The sequence below is a fragment of the Schistocerca americana genome, chromosome 9, assembly GCF_021461395.2.
Source record: "Schistocerca americana isolate TAMUIC-IGC-003095 chromosome 9, iqSchAmer2.1, whole genome shotgun sequence".
In the NCBI taxonomy this organism is placed as follows: domain Eukaryota; kingdom Metazoa; phylum Arthropoda; class Insecta; order Orthoptera; family Acrididae; genus Schistocerca; species Schistocerca americana.
Window position 1 is genome coordinate 210,069,779 of NC_060127.1, and position 18,434 is coordinate 210,088,212.

At 39.2% G+C, this 18,434-nt stretch overlaps 1 protein-coding gene across 4 annotated transcripts in view; it reads right to left on the bottom strand.

Annotated features, from left to right (window-relative positions):
• LOC124550985 (replication protein A 70 kDa DNA-binding subunit-like) overlaps positions 1-18,434 on the bottom strand; it is a 177,792-nt gene that overhangs the window by 11,359 nt on the left and 147,999 nt on the right. For 2 of the 4 annotated variants that reach the window (XM_047125806.1, XM_047125807.1), the window contains exons 14-15: positions 1,294-1,410; positions 958-1,204 (exon numbers count right to left, since the gene is read on the bottom strand). The exons of 1 other annotated variant lie outside the window; for it this stretch is intronic. In XM_047125806.1, the coding sequence (XP_046981762.1) occupies positions 1,004-1,204; positions 1,294-1,410 (318 nt within the window). In that variant the 3' untranslated portion in view covers positions 958-1,003. The remainder of the gene's footprint in view (positions 1-957; positions 1,205-1,293; positions 1,411-18,434) is intronic. One more of the 4 variants, XM_047125808.1, reaches the window with a different exon arrangement.

Genomic DNA, 18,434 nt, shown 5'->3' on the forward strand with positions numbered 1-18,434 from the left:
AGGTAAGATAGAGAGAGCAGAACAATATCCTAGAGGTGCAGACTCAAAACATCACAAAAATTCCAAATGCGCAGATGGAACGGGACAATAGATTTACATACAATGTAATAAAATAATGTGAAATCAGCACAGCAGTTATTAGCATTATAAAATTGCAAAACCCAGAATGAGAGTAGTTACCACACCGAGGAGGGATTGAACAGCAGACAGGCACATTTCCAAGTAGGCTGTTGAAAAATATCGGCTTTTGGATGAAGTCCTTCACTTGGAACTCCAATACCGAAAATGACAATGGAGGCCATTGTATATATATATAAAAAAAACAAAGATGAGGTGACTTACCGAACGAAAGCACTGGCAGGTCGATAGACACACAAACAAACACAAACATACACACAAAATTCAAGCTTTCGCAACAAACTGTTGCCTCATCAGGAAAGAGGGAAGGAGAGGGGAAGACGAAAGGCAGTGGGTTTTAAGGGAGAGGGTAAGGAGTCATTCCAATCCCGGGAGCGGAAAGACTTACCTTAGGGGGAAAAAGGGACAGGTATACACTCGCACACACGCACATATCCATCCACACATACAGACACAAGTGTATGTGACAAAACTCGCATAGTGTACTTAGGTTTCTAGTGAGAGACTGATCCATTGCTTCCTTTGCTTTTGCAGAATTAAGCTATGCATTTATCTCAGACGATCGCCACATGTCCATCATCTCAAGAAGCAGCTGACAGTATGTTGGACGTTACTCGACTGCAGTGGACAAGCATCAGAGATGGTCAGCAGGTGGCTGACCAATGAGTTTAACAAATAGTCCAAGTAGATGTATGCAATTCATCATTAAGTCTATCAATATAATCTACATTCCCTCCCCCCCCCCCCCCCCCTAAAAACTGAATTAAAAACAGCATCCCAACATATAACTGCACACTTTCTGTGACAAGAAACACTCACAGCCTGCTGCTTCCAGCTGCTCAGTCGAAATGTTGACATCTTCCAGTCAGTGAGTGACACTGTGATACCAGTCACGCAGCTCGTGTGCCTCTGGTATGTCAGGGTTCACTTTGACAGTGCTCCACGGCTGAACCGATGCTGAGCGCTGACCGCCAAAGTCTGATTGTTTGGCACTCCTTACTGCCAGCACAGAACCAGGAGCCTCAGAGAACTCTTCAGCCTGTTTACCCCACAAAGTCAGCTTCATCTATGAGGGAAAAAGAAAAACTCTGATTAAAATTGCTTTGTGATTGGCATTTCAGCGAGTCTAGTATCAGGGACCAGCCAGCAGCCTACCTCGGTTCTCTCTCGACTATCGTGTGCTCGCTGTGTTGCCTGCTCTGTCAGAACATGCAGAACTTTGGAAAGCATAGCTGACTGTACACTTGCAACACAGCCCATAGCCACTGCAATCTGTCAGTCACAAAGTAAATTTAATCAGAGTATAGCTGAGGGAGTAATTAATGTATAGCTTTGCGAATTGTGGCATGAACTTTACTGATAAGATTTTTTCCCAACTGAGTAATAAGGCAGTCTTACAGGATGGCTGGATCCTTTTATTTTCTTTAATTTCAGAATTTGCAAGTGAGTGCCCAAATATCAATTTTCTAAAGCCGTATCACACACTTCAAAATAAAATTCTGGGGATGGTGTGGCAGAGGGGAGTGAGATGTTGGGAAGAAGACTGAAAATTTCTCAGTGCTGTGGCATATGAAGTACAAAACATTCAAAACATTTGAAGCTTTTTCTCCAACAGAAGTGCCCGTAAGTGAGAGCGGGTGAAGCATAACCGTGGGGTAGCACGATTGATTTTTTGTGAGAGGTACGGTTTTTACTTTTATTTGAATTCCATACTTATCTTCAAATTGACATAATTATTAACAAATGTTCAATCATAATTTTCTCATGAGAAAGATATTAATCTCAAGACAATGCAAATATGCATTACACATTAAAATTTGGTACAAAAATATGAAATACCAAATAAAGAATAAAATACTTTCTTTATTTTTAAGGGATTACTTTGTAAGTACAAATATAACATTAGAAAACACAACTGCGTATGCTGTAATGTAATAGCAGTACCCACTTCTTGTTGTATATGATACATATAATATATTGGGTTGATGCACAAGTTCATAGCATTGTCCCATAAGTTTAATAAACACAACAGTACACACAACAGAGACTTCAGTCATTATGAATATATTCTCCTTCACTACTCACAACAGTCTGCCAATACTGGGTAACTTTTCGATTCCACAATAGTATAAATCACACGGTTTTGAGGAGAAGAACTGTCGGGCCATGTTCGGATCGTATTTTCATTCAAAAATAAATTCTTTGTAGGTTGTTCGATAGAGAACAGAAATGGTTAAAATCTGAGTTCATCCAGAAATAAAATGTTTTGGAGGTTGTTCCATACACAGCAAAAATGGTTAAAATCTGAGGGCACAAGGTCGAGTGAATAAGGTCAGTACAGAATGACATCCCAACCCAACTTCTGTGCAGTGCTTTTTCCTTTCTTTCTTTGTCTTTTTAAAAGCAAAATGCAGGAGGTTGTTATTGTGGAGTAGCATCATTTCATCAAGTCTTCCTGCTTGTTGTTCTTGGACTGTGTCTGCAAGACATCTCTGTTGACAATGTCAGCATTGAACTTACACCATTGATGCTTACACCTCAGGGAGGCAATTCATGGCACACCACTCTGTCGCTATTCCACCAGATGCATAACATTATCTTTGATGTGCACATGTACAGGGGACTGCTGCTCTGTTTGGGCTTAACCATTCCTTTCTTTTCCTTATATTAGCATTTCTTGTCACCAGTAATGATGCACGATAGGACTGGATGATGGTGTTCACAACCCGGATAATGATGAGCAAGCAGAGATGCACATAGGGCCTCTGATTTTTGTAATTTTGTCTTAAGAGCATGCAGTAGCCATACACTGAATTTTTAAACCTGCCCATTGCATGCAAACGTCGCACGACAATGGAATGATTACAATTCGTCACGTTTGCCAGGTCTCGAGCATACTGATGTGGATCACTGTGGATTAATGTGTCTGAACGATCTTCATCAAACCCTAAAGGTTTTCCTGAATGTGGACAGTCACTGATGTCAAAACAATCCTCCTCAAAACGAGAAAGCCATTTTCTTGCTGTACTTTGTCCAATGGCACTATCCCCATACACAGCACAAAAGTTTCTGGCTGCCTCCGCGACCCTCATCCCTTTGCTAAGCTCAAACAGCAGAATATGTTGTAAGTGTTTCAATTTCTCCATTTTATAGTGTCCACAGCTCCACTCACTACCTCCAAATGACATGTTAACTCAAATAGCAATACTGAACTACAAATAAAAAATGACAACTGATAAATAATCCCACAGCAACCAGAATATCAATATGCAAAAGAAAAACACTACGGACTTAATCAGCACCCTAATACATTATGCCTCCCCCCCATGAACCATGGACATTTCCCTTGGTGGGGAGGCTTGCGTGCCTCAACGATACAGATAGCCGTACCGTAGGTGCAACCACAACGGAGGGGTATCTGTTGAGAGACCAGACAAACATGTGGTTCCTGAAGAAGGGCAGCAGCCTTTTCAGTAGTTGCAGGAGCAACAGTCTGGATGATTGACTGATCTGGCCTTGTAACACTAACCAAAATGGCCTTGCTGTTGTGGTACTGCAAATGGCTGAAAGCCAGAGGAAACTACAGCCGTCATTTTTCCCGAGGGCATGCAGCTTTACTGTATGACTAAATGATGATGGCGTCCTCTTGGGTAAAATATTCCAGAGGTAAAAAAGTCCCACATTCAGATTTCTGGGCGGGGACTACTCAAGAGGACGTCGTTATCAGGAGAAAGAAAACGCGTTCTATGGATCGGAGCGTGGAATATCAGATCCCTTAATCAGGCAGGTAGGTTAGAAAATTTAAAAAGGGAAAAGGATAGGTTAAAGTTAGATATAGTGCAAATTAGTGAAGTTTGGTGGCAGGAGAAACAAGACTTTTGGTCAGGTGAATACAGAGTTATAAACACAAAATCAAATAGAGGTACTGCAGGAGTAGGTATAATAATGAATAAAAAAATAGGAGTGCGGGTAAGGTACTAAAAACAGCATAGTGAACGCATTATTGTGGCCAAGATAGGCACAAAGCCCACGCCTACTACAGTAGTACAAGTTTATATGCCAACTAGCTCTGCAAATGATGAAGAAATTGATGAAATGTATGATGAGATAAAAGAAATTATTCAGGTAGTGAAGGGAGATGAAAACTTAATAGTCATGGGTGACTGGAATTCGACAGTAGGAAAAGGAAGAGAAGGAAACGTAGTAGGTGAATATGGATTGGGGCTAAAAAATGAAAGAGGAAGCCACCTGGTAGAATTTTGCACAGAGCATAGCTTAATCATAGCTAACACTTGGTTCAAGAATCATGAAAGAAGGTTGTATACATGGAAGTACCCTGGAGACACTAGAAGGTTTCAGATAGATTATATAATGGTAAGACAGAGATTTAGGAACCAGGTTTTAAATTGTAAGACATTTCCAGGTGCAGAAGTGGACTCTGACCACAATCTATTGGTTATGAACTGCAGATTAAAACTGAAGAAAGTGCAAAAAGGTGGGAATTTAAGGAGATGGGACCTGGATAAACTGAAAGAACCAGAGGTTGTACAGAGTTTCAGGGAGAGCATAAGGGAACAATTGACAGGAATGGGGGAAAGTAATACAGTAGAAGAAGAATGGGTAGCTTTGAGGAATGAAATAGTGAAGGCAGCAGAGGATCAAGTAGGTAAAAAGACGAGGGCTAGTAGAAATCCATGGGCAATAGAAGAGATACTGAATTTAACTGATGAAAGGAGAAAATACAAAAATGCAGTAAATGAAGCAGGCAAAAAGGAATACAAACGTCTCAAAAATGAGATCGACAGGAAGTGCAAAAGTAAGGATGTAGAGGCATATCTCACGAGGAGTAAGATAGATACTGCCTACAGGAAAATTAAAGAGACCTTTGGAGAAATAAGAACCACTTGTATGAATATCAAGAACTCAGATGGAAACCCAGTTCTAAGCAAAGAAGGGAAAGCAGAAAGGTAGAAGGAGTATATAGAGGATCTATACATGGGCGATGTACTTGAGGACAATATTATGAAAATGGAAGAGGATGTAGATGAAGATGAAATGGGAGATACGATACTGCGTAAAGAGTTCGACAGAGCACTGAAAGATCTGAGTTGAAACAAGGCCCCGAAAGTAGACAACATTCTATTAGAACTACTGACAGCCTTGGGAGAGCCAGTCCTGTCAAAACTCTACCATCTCGTGAGCAAGATGTATGAGACAGGCGAAATTCCCTCAGACTTCAAGAAGAATATAATAATTCCAATCCCAAAGAAAGCAGGTGCTGACAGATGTGAAAATTACTGAACTATCAGTTTAATAAGTCACAGCTGCAAAATACTAACATGAATTCTTTACAGACAAATGGAAAAACTGGTAGAAGCCAACCTCGGGGAAGATCAGTTTGGATTCCGTAGAAATGTTGGAACACGTGAGGCAATACTGACCCTACGACTTATCTTAGAAGAAAGATTAAGGAAAGGCAACCTACATTTCTAGAATTTGTATACTTAGAGAGAGCTTTTGGCAATGTTGACTGGAATACTCTCTTTCAAATCCTGAAGGTGGCAGGGGTAAAATACAGGGAGTGGAAGGATATTTACAATTTGTAGAGAAAGCAGATGGCAGTTATAAGAGTCAATGAACATGAAAGTGGAAGCAGTGGTTGGGAAGGGAGTGAGACAGGGTTGTAACCTCTCCCCGATGCTATTCAATCTGTATATTGAGCAAGCAGTAAAGGAAACAAAAGAAAACTTCGGAGCAGGAAATAAAATCCATGGAGAAGAAATAAAAACTTCGAGGTTCGCCGATGACATTGTAATTCTGTCAAAGACAGCAAAGGACTTGGAAGTGCAGTTGAATGGAATGGACAGTGTCTTGAAAGGAGGGTATAAGATGAACATCAACAAAAGCAAAACGAGGATAATAGAATGTAGTCGAGACGCTTAAAGTAGTAAAGGAGTTTTGCTATTTGGGGAGCATAATAACTGGTGATGGTCAAAGTAGTGAGGATATAAAATGTAGACTGGCTATGGCAAGGAAAGCGTTTCTGAAGAAGAGAAATTTGTTAACATCGAGTATTGATTTAAGTGTCAGGAAATCGTTTCTGAAAGTATATGTATGGAGTGTAGCCATGTATGGAAGTGAAACATGGACGATACATAGTTTAGACAAGAAGAGAATATAAGCTTTCGAAATGTGGTGCTACAGAAGAATGCTGAAGATTAGATGGGTAGATCACATAACTAATGAGGAGGTATTGAATAAAATTGGGGAGAAGAGGAGTTTGTGGCACAACTTGACTAGAAGAAGGGGTCGGTTGGTAGGACATACTCTGAGGCGTCAAGGGATCACCACTTTAGTACTGGAGGGCAAGTTGGAGGTTAAAAATCGTAGAGGGAGACCAAGAGATGAATACCATAAACAGATTCAGAAGGATGTAGGTTGCGGTAGGTACTGGGAGATGAAGGAGCTTGCACAGGATAGAGTAGCATGGAGAGCTGCATCAAACCAGTCTCAGGACTGAAGACCACAACAACAACAATACAATATGGTACACTACAATTCCATTACATACATTTATGGTCATATCTGTTATTATTAACTTCAACTAATTATCGTCCAATAACTCAAAAGGTATACAGGAATTACTTTAATAGAATTTTTGTTCCAGCAGTTGCAACTGTTCATAAAATAAACTGGTCCTAATTAATAATAGTTTAAAATGTAAAATAAAATAGAGTAATTTGTATAAAATAAGAATTGTTATATGGAATTACCACAATTATAAGTAAGTGAAAGATCAGTTTAATTCTAACCAAAAGTATCATACTGACTGTTGAAAATACTCATTATGTAATATTTGGAACTGAAAGCATTTGTATTTGATGAAACTAATCCTATGAATTATGTTCACATTTATTTTTTTACTCTTGCCTATTTCTATAAACGTCTTTCATCAGTGTCAAATAAGTAAAATATTATTTATAATAATGCAACAGGTTGCTGACATTCTTATAGTGTTACACAAGGGCATGCTGAAAAGTAATGCCTCCAATTATTCTATGTTAAAACTCCTAAACCTTTTTTTGAGTGTGGTCTGGCATTGCTACGCTGAACATGAGTGTGCTCCATGTTTGGTCATCTAGAAACCAGACTGCAGAACAATGTTTTTCATGCACCGTCATGCTACATGCTAAAATTCAGAGTCCTCTAGTGTCAAAGAGCTCCAACTTGCACCACTTAAACAGCAAAAATCTACCAAGTAACATGTACAACTTAACAAATTCAGTATTGAGAACACAATGAAAAATTCGAAGGTGTCGCTTTCCCGCGTGCGCTCGTATTTGTAATGGCGGCTGAGACCGCTTGACAGTAACACTTGCAGTAGCAATTGAGCAGTTTGTGGAGTAGTTTTTGAAAGGTAATGGACATTGTAAATCTTACTGATTTTTCAAAGTTGAGTAAAAGTTGAATTAAAGTGCAGGTCTGAAGTCGAGTTGAATAAAATGAACAGGTGAGGTATTACTCGGAGTCTGACATCCCCGAATAGCGAGCCAGATACCGGCATTTTCCCACAGCATGAAAATATGAGTTCTGCACCAATAATATATGACAAAAAACAACTTTTGATGACTGACTACACTAAGTACAGATAAGACATGTGGTATCACCTGTTCTAGTAACAGTAATAATAATTGCAACATGCTTCAATCACAACTTGAAGCATACACAACATAAAAATTAAAATATTTGGGTTCAATTAATTTCTATATGTTTATGAATAGGAATGTTACAATGTATGGACTCAAATTTACATAGCAATCATGAGTAGCCACAAGCAACCAACCATCTTCCAATATGAGGCGTGTTGTAACAGACAACAAAATGCCAATGTTTGCAGACTATATGGGGATTAAGATAACTTTGCAATTGATGTTTCATCGAGTCTTGCAGAAGTTGTCAATTGTCAGTCAATCTTAGTTCTTCCTTGAGCACCACACGATCTGTGCAGTGCTGCCAGTTTTGTATGTGCGTGGAGAACCTTGTCGTATGTGGCTGGCTGAGCACTGATAATACTGACCCCACCTATACACAAAGTTATTTTATTCGAGCTATAATAGCACGGGAGACAGAAATTGTGATTCTTTGTCGTCGTGAATGCTTCTCTTGTAAAGGCCGTAGAATGCCGACAAAACATCATCGTTGGCATGCAGCAGTCACATGTTAATGCAATCTGTATAGTTGCCTTATAGTCAAGTGAGCCCAAAAGGGTTAATAACAAACTAGGCACGGAAATAAAAGCATATAGCATACATTTACACACATTTTGTGACTGGTTTTGTCATTACAAAACCAAACTTTTGTTGCACGGTTGTGAAAAAAGCATAATGGATAGTGTGTCTCGATTGCCTCATCACAAATACAACAAATTTCTAGACTGTGTAGCTCAGCTGTTCCAGAACAGAACTATGAAAAAATTGGATTGTCAGTGGAGATTACGACACAATTTTCTTATGAAACAATCACTAGAGCATTTCACAATGCTGCAACTGGTTTCAGAGAGACAGTGGTCATTGGAGTAAAATCATATACTGTAAATGGCGACTAAATGTTCCTGTTTCTTTGTCAGCACACACTAGGAGCCAAAATATTTTGACCACTGTCAACTGTAATATCAAATGCCGGCTGGTGCATTTCAGGCACATGACAAGGTAAGGAAAATACATAAGCAGAGCAGAGACAAATGAGGAATCATTCAAGTGACAATACAATCCCACAATACAATTTTTATCTGGTACAAACTGTTGGCATACAGACAGACACTACACATGTATGTCAATCGAAATATTGTAGCAATTTTGCAACCTCATTATGGAGACCTGAGGATAGCGGTATAGAAGTCCCGGGCAATTTTAACTCATAAGGATTTGTCTTTAAAATGGGAATTACCTTGCAGATTAAACAGTTACAACTGGAATGGTCTTTGAAATAAACATAAAACTGTCAGTGCCCGTGAAACATTTAGAAAACGTTCTTGTAATTCTCCCAAGGCCACGATGAATTCTTAAAACCTTGTATTTTCTTTAACGTCTGTGAGCTTCGGGAATTGGACTGTGTTTTGTTGGATTGTGTCCCTTCTACAATATAATTTTCTTTTTAAATGCATCCCAATTAAATTAGAAAGAATTTGTTTCCCACTTTGCAATGTCTCACTGTGGATGCTGTGCAGTCAAGTCCACTTAAGATGTGTGATCTGCAACCAATTTCACATGATCTAACTTTCACTCCTGCACTCCTTTTTCCTTCACAAATTCAAAAATAGCGAGTTTTATACCGAAAAATGATGGGGTATGTCCTTGGACTTAACTAGTGTATTCTCCATACTCTTCGTTCAATTCCATAAAAACTGTTGCAACTGACACTGGAGTAATGTGTGCCACCCCAGAAATTTCACTATTTCTTCTTGTCCACCATGCCTGCAAAGTTAGCACAAAGTGCTTCTCGATGTACAGAACAATGAATCTCATCTGTTGATGATGGTAATTTTTTGCTTTTTCATTGTCAACTAAATCTTCAAATTCTTTCTGCTTGATACTGTAGTGTCATTTCATAACAAATCTGCAGTACCCACCACATATGTGATTGCGTAATACACAGACAATTCTCACCCCTCTCTGCTGACATCAAAATTTGACAATTGATTGCTAGACTGCCTCTGTGCAAACAACCACAGAACCTGTGAACATCTTTCATATCATGAACAAATAGCGAAAGGTAAACAACACAGAAACCACAATTCTTTCGAACTGAAATGAGTTGTGCAGACTGAAAAATGCCACACCACAATACAAAATGAAATGTTGCACTGTAATGGGTATGTCCGAGAAGGACCAATCAGAGCCAAGACAGGTTGAGCCTTGTCCCACACACCCTACAGACGTGAAGTTTTGCATGCTGGGATCACCCCAGGTTAAGTGCATCTATGGAAAGTGGTTAAAAGATCGTAAAACAGTGTGTGGGTGAAAAAGTGTCTACAACTCATCACAGAACACGACAATATCCTGCTTGCCCACTCTGTAAGGCAGGATGTTCACCTGGACGTCCATGAGACTTTAGATAGTGGTCAGAGGCACTATGACAGATGTGGATTAGGTAGCATTATTGAAGACCACCTGCACCCCTTCATGCTTGATGTCTTACCCCTTGGTGATGGCATTTTTCCAGAATCATGTGTCAGTGGTGCTTGCAGTGAAGTTACACTGGTGATTAGATTATCAAATACCTCTGATCTGAACCCAATGGAACACTCGTGGGATGCCATCAAGGGGCTAGCTTCAATCCCACAAACCACTGTCTCGTGTTCCACTTTGGGTTTACATTTATGTTCTGCAGAAAGCCTCCTTTGACCAGGAGGCACTCCTCTTTCAGAGACTGTTTACGAACCTCGGTAGTACATGATGACCTGCTGAAGTGTCGGAACATCAATGTTGTTGATGACCTAAATGGCTGTTTTCAGGTCAGCGATGGTTCTGGCATTATTTCTGTACATCTTGTCTTTAATATATTTCCACAAAAAGGAGTCGCATGTGTTCAGAACATGAGAATAGGGCAGCCAATCGAGGCCCCTCCCAGTTGTCTATGGGTACCCCAGAGCCAGAATGCAGTCCCCAAAGTGCTCCTCTAAGACATCAAACGTTCTCCTGCTTCGATGTGGTCAAGCTCCGTCTTGCATGACACACCTCTTGTCAAAATCAGGGTCACTTCGGACAATGGGGATGAAATCATCTTCCAATTCCTTCGTGTATCATTCTGTAGTCACCTTTCCAAGGAGGAATATCATCCCGATTATTCCGTGACTGCACATTGCTCACCACACAGTCACTCACTGAGGGTGAAGAGACTAATCGATTGTGAAATGTGGGTTCTGTCTCCCAAATGAGCCAATTTTGCTTACTGAAGAACGCATCCAAATGAAAGTGAGCTTCACTGCTGAAACAAACCATGCATATGCCGACTAATTCCCATCATGCCGGCGGCCAACCGTGCAGTTTGAACGTCTTAACACAAAACGTTCAGAACTTATGATGATTTTATTTCAAATAGTCCAGTAATTTTCACGCTGTATGTACTTACGCTGAGAATGCTATGGAAATGTTACTTCATTGTTTATAGTATCTGCTTATATACTTATGATGACTGGCTGGAACTAGTTACCGCATTGTGAAATTATATTGTGACAGATGTCATATGGAATTAAAAAGAGAGAGAACTGAGAAAGGAATAATGAAGTATTTGTTATGTAATATATATACACTGTACACCAAAATTTGTGAATTATGTCTCTCATCTAAGTTCACAGTGTAAATACAGGTCATATACATGGATAAGAAAGAAAAAAAAATATTCTGTATTTTTCATGGATTTCCCAGCTAAAAAACACTTTTTCCAGGTGAAAATTCAGGTTTTCTTATGTGAAAGTACATTATTCCATGTTAAGTGACAATATACTTTGCCTTGGAGCTCTAAAACTTACCAGTCCTTTAAATAGTGGAGGTTTCACACCCGGGCACAGAATTTTTTGGGGCTTTAGGAAATGAAACCCACAAAAAAACAATACATTTTGTAAATGTCTTTCATGCGCGGCAACACGTGCACTGCATATTTTTGTATTACAAAAATATAAACACAAATTCCACCAAATACAACATGACAACTTCTGAAGCACTGAAATATAGATTGCAACATGCTTTCATCAGCCAATTATAACTCATGTCATGTGAACTTGCCAGCCAATGACAGGAGATATTCAGAGCATGGGACATGTTATATTGTCAGCCAATAGCAACATCACTGTCAAGTAACGCGAACCCACAAATAAGAAAAGTTAACGTTTAAATAACATGCATACATATAGCTACAATAAAAGCTAAGCTTTATCATCAAAAAGCTTTTGCCTTTATAAATTTCACTGGCTGAATACATGTTCTGTCAAGCACTTATGTTTCCATAAACAAGTCAGTTATGTGTGAAATTGCTCAAGAACTTACTTCGCATTTTTTTTTTTTTTTTTTTTTTTTTTTGGTATGAAAAAATTAATAGAAATATGACAAACTAATATTCAAACCTGGTCTTATTTTAGCATGTTACTCCTATAAGTTATATCAAACACAAGTGTACCAGTAAAATTTTTAAGTAATGGCATAAATGGCTTGTCTTTTGGGCCCACAAATTGTCAAAGGCATGGTCCTCAGTGTTAAGTTTTGAATAAGAGTCCAATGCTCCAGAATTTAAGAAATTCATCACATTCTCACAAGTAACACAAATCATCTTGCATAAAAAAAATTTTCTTTGAAAATAACACTTCTGAAAACTCCACCACTGCCGGTCCCAAGTCCGGGGCCTCATTTCGCAAGTGATGAGGAAGGAGGAGGGGGAGGAGTAACACCTCGTTAAAAAAAACCTGGGTCCATCTGGCTCCGGATGGTAGCACCCTGTAAGGGCCCCTGCCTAGGGTTACTAGGTGAAACCTGGTCAACGGTCTCAAAGGCGGAAGAGGAAGTTCAGATAACCCAACGGCGGAGAGAGCGGAAGAACTACCTCCAGGACTCACAATCTTGGTTGTACATTTTGTGGCCTTTGGGCCACACCCAAAATAACTTTCATCAATCATGGAAGTGTGTGATGTAAACTATTTTACCCCAGGTGGACGATCCACCGTACGCCAGTACGTCAGCAGACATTCGGATTCTGGGGAGTCTGCAACATTTCACAAAGACAAGTCGGAGTGTCTTGGAATCTCATCCAAATTTCAATATAGGCAATCAATGTACCTAGCAACTTTCAATGCAAACTCATTGTTGAAAACCGGAAAACTAAAACATCTAACAGATATGCTAAAGAACCACAACATACTCATAACAGCCATTCAAGAAACACGATACATGGATACAGATACCTTCGATTCCGAAGGTTTTAGGATATACAAAGGGAAAGTGGGACCGAGAGTAATGAAAAATGTACCACATCTTGGTACAGCCTTTATAATCAACAAACAAATCTTGAACTCAATAGTTGGCTTTGATTCCCAATCAGAAAGAATCTCAAGTCTTACATTCACAAGCACAAACAAAATCTACAGAATTATCAATGCACATGCCCCTATAAACGAGGCTAACAGGAAAAACAAAGAAAAAATGGAGGCCTTTTGGAATCATCTAGATGACATTATTCAGAAAATTCCAGATAAAAACATCATCATTCTTCTTGGAGATTTTAATGCACAGATTGGTAAAGAAAAAAGATATAAGAAAATAGTTGGAAACTATCCTGCACGCAAGAGAACAAACAGAAATGGTGTGAGACTAATAGAACTTTGCCAAGCACACAATTTAATTCTTAAATCCACAGCTTTCAAGAAACTACCACGAAGACAAAAAACATGGGTATCCCCAAATCCTAGCCTTGGGGAATTTCAACTTGATCATGTGGCAATTAAGAAGATTTCTAGCAACGAAATCATGAACGTTAGGGTACTCAGGGGTGCAAACTTGGATTCAGACCATTACCTTTCTAAAATTAAGTTCAAAGTCATCCCAAACAGGAAACGCAGTGTGAAACAAATTAAGGGTCGGAAGTATAGCACAGAAAAGATATTAAAATCAGATGAATTCACAAAAGCAACAGAAACCATTCAGACACAAAGCTGGGGGGATATCAAGGAAAACCTCATTACTACAGCTGAATGGATAGCACCTAACAAAAAAAGTAAAAAAAATGCCTGGTGGTCGCTGGAATGTGATGCCCTCATTGAAACGAGAAAACAGGCATGGCAAAATTGGCAATCACAGAAAACAGAAGAAAGTAGACTGAATTTCATTACAGTTAGAAAACTGGTAGATAAAAATATAAAAAGGATTAAGAAGACACATGAAAACAAAACTCTCCTCCAAATTGATGAAGAATTAGCTAAAAACAACACAAGGAGCTTTTACAGAACTTTCAAACAAAGGTTATCAAGATACAAAGCACCCACCCTCCAATTTCGAGATGTAAATGGGACCATCGCTCACAACAACACGGAAAACTGCAAAATACTAGCAGGCTACTTTGAGAAACTCTTGAATTGTGAACCCATCCTTGAAAAATTTGAATCCATTCCAAACAACCGTGAGAAGCCGGATTCAGAACCACCGACGACTGAAGAACTACAGAAGGTCATCTCAGAACTTAAAAACAACAAGGCGTCAGGAGAAAATCAAATAAAGGCCGAACTATGGAAAAAGGCTGACAAAAATGCAGTTACATCCCTAAAGTGTGTTTTCGATCAAATCTGGAAAGAAGAAGAGATCCCCGCAGAATGGAGAACAGCTCTCATCCACCCTATCCACAAGAAAGGTTTGAAGACAGACCCTAACAATTACAGAGGAATATCACTGCTGGATATAACGTACAACATTCTTTCTAAAGTCCTTTTGAACAGGGCAGAGCCGCAATTGGATCCGCAAATCGGGGAATACCAGGGAGGTTTTAGAAAGGGTAGATCATGTTCGGAACAAATACTAAACCTCAAAAACATCATGGCTTACCAAAAATCAAGGGCAAAGACATACGTAATCTCCTTCATTGATTTCAAAAAAGCATATGATTCGATTTATAGAGAATCACTGTTATCAGTCCTGGAAGAAATGGGTTTGGATAAGAAAACAACTAATATTATAAAAGCGACCCTTACAAATACATTTTCGAAAGTTAAATTTATGGGCGAACTATCGGAACCCTTTGAAATAAAAATGGGAGTGCGACAGGGCGATGGGCTCTCACCGTTGCTGTTCAATTGTGCTCTTGAGAAAGTAGTCAGAGAATGGAACACAAATATTAAGAGTGGTATAAGACTGGGTTGCAAAAAGAAGAACCTTAAAGTAAATTGCATTGCTTTTGCAGATGATATGGCCCTGTTTGCTGAAACAATGGAAGAAGCACGGGAGCAAATCCTTGAACTAAAGAAACAAGCAGCTAAAATTGGTCTTCACATCTCCTCTGAAAAAACTAAGATATTGACAAACATCAAGCACTCATGTAAATACCTCAAAGTTCAAGAACAGAAGATTGAAATAGTAAAAGAATTCAAATATCTCGGAGAATGGATTACTTGGAATGCTGGGGAAAGCAAAGCAATGGAATCCAGAAAAAATAAACTTGAATTGGCCTTCCAACTAACAAAAAATACATACAACATAAAATCCCTTTCATGGGGGTCCAAAATTACACATTACAAGACAGTGATTAAGCCAGAAGCACTGTATGCAGCAGAAACACTTAACATGAATTTCAAAGGCCAAATGGAGAAACTTGAGATAAAGGAAAGAAAAATTTTAAGAAAAATCATTGGGCCAAAATTTCAAGACAATAAGATTATATACATCAAAACTGAAAAACTTTCAGATTCTATGCGAAAAAGGAGAATAAATTTTTATGGTCATCTTCTCAGAATGAATTCCAACAGATTAACTAAACAAATCTTCCGTAACCGAAAAACAAAGCCCAACTGGTTTAAAGAAACTGAGAAAGACCTAGTGGAATTAAATATTTCAGAAAATTCACTTATTGATCGAACTGCTAAATTAATTACTAAAGATGAAAACATAAGGTTCCAAGACAAATCCACACAAAAGTCCAAATCCTTCATCTTGGAAGAAGAGAGGAGAAGAAGATCAGAAAGAATGAAGAAATACTGGGCCCTAAGAAAAGAACAACACACAAAGAAATGATTGATCCAGCGTACCCCAAAGAGGGTGAAACGAAAGAAGAAGAACGCTTCTGAAACTACCATATGTAGTATTTTCCCATCACCCGTTAGAAGTATAAACAGCTGTGACATCACGCTCATCAAAGTATTGCATAGTCTGTCATATTTTGCGTATGTGAGCACTGTGTTTTGTTGTTGTGAATGGTTCATTTCCTTTGCAACTGAAGTTTTATTTTTAATTTTTCTTTTGTTTACGTTTTATGGCTGCAGTATTATCCTGCAGTAGTGGGCTTAAGTAAAATTCTTTGTTAGAGTATTAGTTCTCACCAGACAAAATTAGAAAATTAGAACAATGAAAAATTTCCAGAATTCTAAAAAATTCCTGCATTTTTCCCAGATGAAAAAATTCCTGGGTTTTCTCGGCTCTCCTGGGGCATATACATCCTGAAATATATGCTGTCTATTCCTCCAAAACAAACTGATGACTACCTTTTCTCCTTTCTCTCTCTTGAAAGGGTACATTTGTCATTTGCACCTTCAAAAACAATCTGAACGTATGGCAATATCGGAAAAGTTACTCTACACAGATTTGACATATGAGTAATTCTGTAGTTTTTTTCACCAAAAAATCCAGAAATATAGTGTGTTAAAACTTATTTTGGTGAATTTTTAGGGAAAGCCTTGCCATCCACATCTACAACAGAAATATATTTCTTTATTGCCTTCACTGTCACATTTGTGTCTGCAATCATCATTCCTACAATGACTTCCTACAATGTCACCTTTATCTTGCATATGAGTACTGACCATATCTGCCACTGACACAATTTCAATGGTGACAACATCAAATGGAAATCCAACTGCAGCTTTTCCCACAATGAGCCAAGGGGATTTTCAGTCAGCATCACTAGCCAGATTTGCCAATTCAGATCCATTTTCTTTGTATGTTTTGAAAATCCAGCTTTTGAGAAGCAATCCGAGATGAAGGACTCAACCTCCATGACTTTGTTACATAATTCATAGCACCCAGAACCAATATGTTACAAGAGTTAGTGTTCTTTTCAGCTTCTAGCAAAGTTAATGCCTTCTGCACCGTGAGCATCTTATAATGTGTTTTAAAATCATGGAGATGCTCAAATCCATGGGCTGCAACTTGCTGGTGCAGTTCAGTGAAGAAGACTAACCACATATTCCGTAACTTTACATTTTTAGGGTATGCAGGGCACCAGTCTACAAATAGGAGAATTTTTCTGCTACCTGATACCATTTTTAATCAAAGCTATGCAACCATTTTCAAATTCTCATAATCTCTTGTATGCTTTCACTGACATTGTTTTGGGCAATGTTACCACATTTTTAAAACAACGTGATTTATCTGATTTGCTAGTGAGAAACGGCTTCAACTTTTCTGGGTCATCAGCATTAATACCTAACATTCTGCAATTTGAACTTTACTATGTTCCCCTTTTGCCTTTAAACAAAAACGTTTCATTTGCAAGAATGTCAAAGAATAGTCTTATTGTTGTGACTCGCCAATCATTCAAAGTGCCGCCACGCAATTACGCACGTCCTCTACGTGCGGCGCTGTCTGCCAGCCATGCAGCAGCTGCGCCACCTAAGCGGCCAGCCGAGCAGCGGCCGCTAGACTTGGACTCAATGTTCATTCAAATGTTACCGTGTTCACATGTCTTGCTTGTCAACTTGCTCTGTGACTTATATGTGTTGTGTCGTTCTGAAATATATTTGTTAAACTTGACGTTATAACAATTGGCGACGAGGTAGTGGATTTTTCCTTTTCATCGTTGACCCACAGGTTTCCATGGCTTCTGTCGAGCAACTATTGCAAGGTCTCATTGAACAGCAAACGCTTCTAACATCAGCGATTCACGATTTCGTCGTGGTGTCAAATGCGGGGCATTTCTCATTGTTGGCTGTACCTCCTTTTCCTCCTTACGACGAGACGGCGGAAGACGGTCTGATTATGAAAACCATCATCGACAGCACTTCTTGGCATTTCATGTCACGGACAAACAAACATGTAAGTCTCTGTTCCTTTCCTGGATTTCACCTCAAATGTATCGGTTGTTGTCGCAATTGGCTCCTTTGAAAGATCCTGTGACTTTGTCCTTTGCTGAAATGTGCTCACTTCTGTCTGTTTATTTTCAAAAGCAAACGCATGTGGTAGCCTTTTGTGTTGCCTTTTATCGTTGTCAAAAACAACCGCATCAACCCTATCGCGCTTGGGTTGCTGAACTTCATGGCCTCAGTCGAAAGTGTCAATTTGTTACTGATATTCACAAAGAATCCTATGCCGATTCCATGGTACGGGTTGCTATTATCCGGTTGGCACCCGACAAAGAAGTTCGGCAATGTGCCCTTCAGTTGGGAAATCCGATTCTAGATGAAATCCTCTCCATCGCGCAGTCTTTTGAAATTTCTCGCGCCGCTGGGGCACAAATAGAGGCGTGGGGTGATGTCGGGGAAATACAACCTCTGTGGGCTGTTAACGATGCGTGCGATGCGTCCCCGCTGGCCGACGTGGCCGCAGTGCGCT